Source organism: Cebus imitator, unplaced genomic scaffold, assembly GCF_001604975.1.
Source record: "Cebus imitator isolate Cc_AM_T3 unplaced genomic scaffold, Cebus_imitator-1.0 Scaffold404, whole genome shotgun sequence".
Taxonomy (NCBI): Eukaryota; Metazoa; Chordata; class Mammalia; order Primates; family Cebidae; genus Cebus; species Cebus imitator.
Genome location: NW_016107719.1, coordinates 151,928 through 160,211, shown reverse-complemented (window position 1 = coordinate 160,211; position 8,284 = coordinate 151,928). Strand labels below are relative to the sequence as shown.

The window sequence follows — 8,284 nt, the reverse complement described above, 5'->3', positions numbered from 1 at the left end:
TAGGATTTCGCTCTGTCTCCTAGGCTGGAGTACAGTGGTGTAATCACAGCTCACTGCAGCCTTGACCTCCTGGGCTCAAGCGATCCTCCCACCTCAGACTCCCAAGTAGCTGTGACTACAGGGGCATGCCACTCTGCCTGGCTCATCTTTTTTTAAATTTTTGTATAGAGATGAAGTCTCACTATGTTGTCCAGGATGGTCTTGAACTCCTGAGTTCAAGTCATCCTCCTGCCCATGCCTTCCAAAGATTGCAGGCGTGAGCCACTGTGCTGGCCAGGAAGGTACTATTATGCCCATTTTAAAGATGAAGAAACTGGGCTGGGCATGGTGTCTCACACCTGTAATCCCAGCACTTAGGGAGACCAAGGAGGGTGGATCACGAGGTCAGGAGTTCGAGACCAGCCTGGCAAACATGGTGAAACCCCGTCTCTACTAAAAATACAAAAATTAACTGGGCATGGTGGCAGGCACCTGTAATCACAGCTACTCAGGAGGCTGAGGCAGTAGAATTGCTTGAACCCGGGAGGCAGAGGCTGCAGTGAGCCGAAACCGAGCCATTGCACTCCAACCTGGGTGACAGAGCAAGACTCCATTTCTGGGGGAAAATAAAGAAACGGAAGCCTGCAGAGTCTCAGCAGCATGTCTGAGGTCAGGCAGCCTTGTGTGGAGAGGAAGAGGAAACTGGATCAGAACCTCACATGTTTGCCGACAAACTTGTCTCCTCCAAGGGGCGGACCTATCCCAGGAAGAAAAAATAAGGCTTGTCTGAGACCGGCCAGAAAGGAGGGAGTGTCTAAAATACTTTACTTCAGCTTCTCAGGGAAGGTGCTTAACATGGGGCATCGGGGAGCCCCTCCATGTGGGGGTTCCCCATCTACACTCTTCCTGACTGCAGTGGTCAATTGTGTTATTTGCCCCTAGAGCAGTGGTTCTTAACTGGGGGTGATTTTTGCTCCCCCAGGGGACGTCTGGCCACATCTGGAGACTTTCGGTTGTCATAATTGGGCAGCACTACTGGCATCTAGTGGGCAGAGGCCAGAAATGCTGCCAACACAGAGGACGGCCCCCATGACAAGGAATCATCCAGCACAAATGTCAGCAGTGCTGAGGCTGAGAACCCCCAGTGTAGAAAACGGGGATCGTGCAATGGACTGTCGGAAAGGCTCTCGTCCGATTCTCTTCTTCAGAAGTACACAATTCCCATTTTGCAGGGGAGGAAACTGAGGCTCAGAGAGGTTGGGAGTTACTTTAGAGCTCTTACTTATAAAACCAAGATTCTGTGCTATGTTGTTTTCTCCTGCCCCTGTGGACTTGGGAAATGACTCAACCACAGAGGGAAGTTGAGGGGATACCGTCAGGTGAAAAGAGGAGTAAACTGAGTCAGGGAATCTGGATCTGGCCCTGGCTCTTCATAAATTCACAGGGTGACCTTGGTAAGTCACTGCCCCTCTCTGGTCTTATTTCCAAAGGAAGGGCCGACAAGATAACTTCAAGTTCTCCCCAGTACTGACGGGCAGGACATGGCACCTGCGATGCTGAGATGGTGCCCGTGCCTGGGGGCTGGAAAGACACGGAGGGGCGACCCAAGTCGTGATGAGTCAGGGGGAATTTGGGGCCTTCTCAGACACCTACATCCACCTCTGCACAAAGGATAACTCCAGGGCAAGGAGGATGGAGTCCCTACCCTTGGGAAATAAGGAGAGAGGTTCTCCTTGAGCAGAAAGAATCAAACTCCCTGGGGCCACCCACTTCGGGAATTCCAGAGACCAGTCTTCAGGTGTGAGTTTAGAGCCAGGTTTTCCTCCAATTCAGACCAGCTCAGCCCTCCCCTAGAACATCCCAGCTGGGCTGGGACATTCCTCCTTGGCATGACACAGCCTCCTTTTAAGCTCTGGACCCATCTCCTTCTGGAAATAGGAGGTACTGTTTACCTGTGAGGGAGCAGCTTTGGGTGGGACCACAGACTTGTCACAGCAAAATTCACCTTAAATGCCCAGATGCCAGAAGGGAGAATCCCAGGATTACGGGGTGTGGAACAGCTTGCCAGGGGCTAGCCCGGTCACAGGAGTGGAGAGCACCGAGGCAGCACTTGGTTGTTTTATTTCCTCAAAAATAAAACAGAAAAGAGGTGGGGTCCCAGCTCAGCAGCATGTAGGCAGCTCGGAGCTGTGGCCTCTCTTCAAGTGCTTGTACCCACCTTTCTCCAGCCCCCACTGGCAGCCAACAAGTCAATGGAATTTCTGTCCTCTGGGATGTCACCCCAAAAGCCACTTGAGTTGAATGAAGAAAGACTCTCTCAGTTAAAGCAGAGCCAGAGCTACCAGGCCAGGCATTGCTGGAGGCTGGCATCACCCGAGCTTGCCTGTGTCCTGCCCAGCCTCAGTGGGTCTTCCCCCGGCCCTCTGAGATGACATCCTCAGGCCGGGCACGCATGTACCATTCTACCCAGGAGCCATCGTAAATGGGCACGTCAGGCTTGCCGCAGAGGTAGGCCCCTAGCGCCGCGTGGCAGGCTGTGACGCCAGAGCCACATGTGGCCACTAGTGGCTTGGACAGGTCCACGTTCTTCTCCTGGAACAGATGGCGGATCTCCTCAGGGCTCTTCTCCAGCCCGTCCTGGGTCAGGAAGTCTGTAAAGGGGATGTTCACAGTCCCCGGGATGTGGCCAGGTTCAATGCCTGCAGCAGGGGCGCAGGGAGAAAGGGACAGATAGAAGGATGCCATGAATGGTGCTTCGTATTTGTGGTGCCGAGGTAGTGACAGCATCACATGCAAGCATGGCGCTAAATCCTTTATATCCACCATCTCATATAATTCTCACAATCAGCTGGACGCCATGGCTCACGCCTATAATCCTAGTACTTTGGGAGGCCAAAGTGGGTGGATCACCTGAGGTCGGAAGTTCGAGACCAGCCTGACCAACATGGAAAAACCCCATCTCTACTAAAATTACAAAAATTAGCCGGGCATGGTGGTGGGTGCCTGTAATCCCAGCTCCTTGGGAGGCTGAGGCAGGGGAATGGCTTGAACCCAGGAGGCGGAGGTTGCAGTAAGCTGAGATCCGCCACTGTGCTCCAACTTGGGCAACAAGAGCGAAACTCTGTCTCAAAAACAAAACAAAATAAAAATTCTCACAACCATGAAAGTTGAGCACTGTTTAGAGGAGTCCCCATTTTATACATGGTGATGCTGAAGTTAAGTACCACCTAAGGCCAACGCATCTAGCCCTTTGAACTTTGAACTTTGAACCTAAGAATTGGCCCCCAATATTATTTTTTTTTTGAGACTCTACTAAATATTTTTTTGAGACTCCATCTCAAAAAAAAAAAAAAAAAAAAGATGAGCTTAAGCAAGCTAGCGAGGGCAGGGAAGAGTTAAACCCAGGGAAGCCCACTCTGCCCACCATCATGCCACACTGGCACACTGGCTGGGGGCTCAGCAGGTAGAGGAAGTTTCTCTGAGAATGCCCTGAAGGGTGAGTAGGATTCAGTTACCTAAAGGGGTCTGGGTGGATGGGGCCTAGAGTATCCCAGGCAGGGGAAATCTGAGACGTAAGGGAACCACCTGTTGCTTGGAGGGGTTAAAGGTCCTTGTAGAGAAAGCCCAGACAGTGGGCAGGCAGAGGGCCAGTGGGGAGGCAGAGGGCCAGTGGGGAGGCAGAGCACCAGTGGGGAGGCAGAGGGCCAGTGGGGAGGCAGAGCGCCAGTGGGGAGGCAGAGCGCCAGTGGGGAGGCAGACGGCCTGAGGGGAAGCTGAAGGGCATGGGAACGCCTTAGCAGGCCTGGAGTAAGACTTGAGACCTTCCTGACCAACATGGTGAAACACCATCTCTACTAAAAAATACAAAAATTAGCCGGGCATTGTGCACTGCACCTGACTGCAAGGGGAAATCAGGCTTCCATTTTTACTGTTACTTTTTATTTATTTATTTATTTTGAGATGAGGTCTGGGCATCATGCCCAGGTTGGTCTTGAACTCCTGGACTCAAAGGATCCTCCCACCTCAGCCTCCCAAAGTGTGAGGATTATAGTTATAAGCCACCTTGTCCAACCTAGACTTCCCTTTTTTTTTTTTTTTTTGAGACAGAGTCTTGATCTGTCGCCCAGGCTGGAGTGCAGTGACGTGATCTCAGCTCACTGCAACCTCCACCTCCTGGGTGCAAGCGATTCTCCTGCCTCAGCCTCCCAAGTAGCTGAGATTACAGGCACCTGCCACCATACCCGGGTAATTTTTGTATTTTTAGTAGAGATGGGGGTTTTACCATAGTGTCCAGGCTGGTCTCAAACTCCTGACCTTGTGATCCACCCACGTCAGCCTCCCAAAGTGCTGAGATTACAGGCATGAACCACCGAGCCCTGCCTATTTCCATTTTCAAAAGATCATTTCAATTGTAGCAGAAAAAGTGGGATGGGAAAAGGCCCAGGCCTCTGCAGACCCCTGGGTGTTTTTTGTTTCCACCATCCCACCTTCAAGCAGGGGTTACTAATATTCCCATTTTCATGCAGGACTGGGATTTGCAACAAAATAAACTTTCACAACTAATGATTCCAATCTGAGCCACCCAGACTCTCAGCCGGCTTCTGCCTTGGGTTCCCTCCACAGTGAAGCGCTACCCCCATGGGCAGTTGCTGACCCATGTATCGGGATCTCTTCTCAGACCCTGGCATATAGACGGCACTCCCGAGTTTGTGGAGAGGCTGGAATGGATCATGCATCCCACTTAACAGACGCAGAAACTGGGCTTGGTCAGATATCACATAGAGACCCGCCGAGGGCAAGGAAGAAGAACTAACTCTCAACCCAGGGTGGTGACTGTAAAGGGTCCCTACACCTTGAACTCCACCAAGCAAAGCCTGTGTCCCCTGGCTGCTGGACTGGTGTGGCACATCACAGGTGCACTTGGCCAGGCCTCAGGCTGAGGAGTGTAAATGATAATGGCAGTGATACTCATCACTGATCCAGCTGCAGTGAGCTTACTTTGACACAAGTCTGCTAGGCGTGTAGCACCTGCCATTCTACAGATGAGTGAGTGTGACCGAGATAAGCATTGGGGACATTCTGGTGTGCAGCACACCTGTGTGTGCAAACCTGGAGCTGAGTGCTTTACACACTTGCTCTCCTTTGCCCCTACCATGTCTTTATGCTCCGTGTTACTGCTCCCATTTTACAGAGGCAGAAGCTGCGGTTCAGAGAGATTAGATGACCCATCATGTAGGCCGGGTATGGTGGCCCATGCCTGTAATCCCAGCTACTTGGGAGGCTGAGGCAGGAGAATCGCTTGAGCCCAGGAGGTGGAGGCTGCAGTGAACCAAGATTGCGCCACTGCACTCCAGCCTGGGTGACAGAGCAAAACTCTGTCTCAAAAATCAAAACGATAGCAAAAAAACAAAACACACGCACACAAAAGTGACCCGTCATGTGTCACAAAGCCCATGTAAACGTGGCAGGGGTCTGAACCCGGATCTGGCACCACCAGCTAGCTGCCCTGCGTTGCTCAACCCCCTGGGTCTGAGACTGAGAACCCAACAGAATCAAGGTAGTGCTCTCATTAGGCGGAACCACGTGAAACTGACCTATGTAGGTTCAAAAATGGTTGGATGTCAGCTGTTTTCTATGGTTCCAGTAACATCAACATTGCTTTGCAGGATTCCATGTGACCGGGACCTTCTGAATTCACCAAGCCTCTCTGGCACATGGACTCTGTGCCAGGTACGAGCTAGTCCTTGCCCTCAGGCCACCCAAAACAATACTGGACCACAGTGAGCCCAAACAGCTCCAAACCCGATCTGTAGGCAAGGGAGTGCTATTCAGAGAGCTCCCCAGCGACAGTGGCCAGTTTCTTGCACCCTTGAAAGCACAAGAGAAAGGGCTGGGGCGTTCCTGGCTGCTCACAGCTGTTAAGTGCGCAGGCTCCAGAGTCTGAATCCCGGCTGGGCTGTTTCTTGAGACCTTGGGCAAGGCTCCATTCCCTCCTCTGTGTGATGACAGTATCTACTTACACGGGATGTTTGAAAGACTCACAGCAGTGTCACCACTGACCAGCCTGCTTTGTGGGGACCCCTCCTCACGTTATGCAGAGCTTTCCCATGGCCTTCTTGCTTGCAGAAATCCAAGCCACAGGCAGAAGGCTCTGCCATGCCAGGGTCAGTATCCCCTTCCACCCTCCACTCTCCAGGTCTTGGCCCCTTGGAGAGACTTCCCTTTTATGCAGCCCTGAGTCCGCCCTCACTCAGGGGCATGGGTAGCCCCAATCAAGACCAACCTTCTGGGTTTTTCTCCCACACTGGGGCTTGCCCCCCCACATTCCAGTGACCCCCCCACATCTCTAGTGTTCTAGTGAGAGCTGCTTGGGCAACGCTCTGAAGGAGCTAGGGAAAGCCACTGCTCAAAGCACAGGAGGGGATGGGCCGGTATTCTTGCTCTGCTTAACAAATACAGCCAGTGAAGCAAGTGGAAGTCAAATCTCCTTCCCCACCTCCGGCAGCGGCCTTTAAAGGCAAGGTCAGGCTGAGGGGGGACAGTCACCGGAGCCCAGAAGGTTGAGGTTGCATTGAGGCATGATTGTGCCACTGCACTCCAGCCTGGGCGGCAGAGCAGACCCCGTGGAAAGAAGGAAAGGGAAGGGAAACGGGGGAAAGGAGGGAAGGGAAGGCCAGAAAAAAGGAAAGGAAATGAAAACAAGATACATTTAAATAATAAAGGAAGATTCAAGACCAGGCACTGCCCTAGGCGCAGGCCACGCCCCCGACGCCGTGCCCGGCCACATCCCGCCCGGTTCCCCCGCGTTACCATCTCGGGGCTCCGGCTCGGTGCCGCGGAACCTGCCGGCGGCTCGGCAGTCCACCACCTGGAAGCGCCGGGATTCCAGGTTCTCCTTGATGTCCTCATAGGTCTTGATGAAGGCGGGGTCCAGCTGAGCGGTGAAGGCGGCGGGCGCAGGGTGGCTCTTGCCGGAGCTGAGCGGGAGGTCCTGGCGCAGCCAGTGGCGGAGGCCGCCGTCCAGCAGTGACACGGAGCGGTGGCCAAAGGCGCGGAACATCCACCAGACGCGCGGGGCGGAGTAGAGGCCCTGGTCGCTGGCGTCGTAGATCACGACGTGGGTGGCCGCGCCCACGCCCAGACGGCCCGCGTACTCCGCGAAGTGCTCGGCGCGGGGCAGCATGTGGTCGTAGGGCGAGGTGCGGTCGCTGCACTGGTCGATGTCGAAGAAGGCGGCGCCCGGGATGTGGCGCTCCTCGAACTCGCGTCGCGCATCGCGCCCCAGTTTCGGCAGGTACCAGGAGGCATCCAGCAGCTGCACGGGCTGCCCAGCGCGCGGGGCCCGCAGCGCCTCGGCCACCCACTGCGCAGACACCAGCGCGCGGAAGAGCTGCGGCGGGGCCATGGCGGCGAGTCTCGGGCTGCGGGCCTGGGCAACGGGGAGGATGTCAGGAGGGAAGCAGGGAGAGGCCGCCGCTGGGGCTAGGGCTGCGGCTGGGGCGAGGGCGAGGGCGAGGGCCGGCGCGGGAGGTGGGGCCCGTTCAGGGCAGAGTCCAGGGAACACCCGCAGAAACCATCGGTGGCGAACCGGGCACAGAGGTGGGTAGCCAGGCCTCGGACAAACACAAGCACACAAACTCCGAGTGACCTAATGCCCATGACCTCCTGGAGAGCCCCAGGCCTCGCCCCTCACCTCCAATTGCTGGGTGGAGGTATCCTAGGCGCAAGGCCCGGCTGGCTTCAAGGCAAGCAGGGGCAAAGTCTCCACCCCTCCCTAAGAGGCAGCTCGGCTTAATTTGCTACCAAGTCCCAGATGGAGGTCATTCATTCACTCACCAAGCATTTATATTGGCCGCCTAATAGGAACAGTAGCTGGAATTTACTGAATTCTTGCTGGGTACCACTAAATCCTAAGAATACCTTAGAACAATGCCTGACACAGTAGACTTTCCAGTATGTGTGGAATGAGTGACCTTAAGAGGCTTGGTATTATTGTCCCCGTTTCAAGGAGGACACTCAGGCTCACAGAAGTGCACTAACCTGGCCTCATGTGGTGGCTCATGCCGGTAATCCCAGCACTTTGGGGGGGCCGAGGCAGGCAGATCACCTGAGGTCAGAAGTTCAAGACCAGCCTGGCCAACATGGTGAAACCCCATCTCTGCTAAAAATACAAAAATTAGCCAGGCTTAGTGTCCGGCGTCTGTAATCCCAGCTACTCCAGAGGCTGAGGCAGAATTGCTTGAACCCAGGAGGCAGAAGTTGCAGTGAGCCGAGACTGCACCATTGCAATCCAGCCTGGGTGACA

General features: G+C 54.4%; 1 protein-coding gene across 2 annotated transcripts in view; it reads right to left on the bottom strand.

Annotated features, from left to right (window-relative positions):
• Nucleotides 1-2,084: 2,084 nt before the first annotated feature.
• The window catches only part of MPST (mercaptopyruvate sulfurtransferase), a 9,587-nt gene continuing 3,387 nt past the window's right edge, over nt 2,085-8,284 (bottom strand). For both annotated transcript variants that reach the window (XM_017508906.2, XM_017508905.2), the window contains exons 2-3: nt 6,790-7,408; nt 2,085-2,678 (exon numbers count right to left, since the gene is read on the bottom strand). In XM_017508906.2, the coding sequence (XP_017364395.1) occupies nt 2,380-2,678; nt 6,790-7,384 (894 nt within the window). In that variant the 5' untranslated portion in view covers nt 7,385-7,408 and the 3' untranslated portion in view covers nt 2,085-2,379. The remainder of the gene's footprint in view (nt 2,679-6,789; nt 7,409-8,284) is intronic.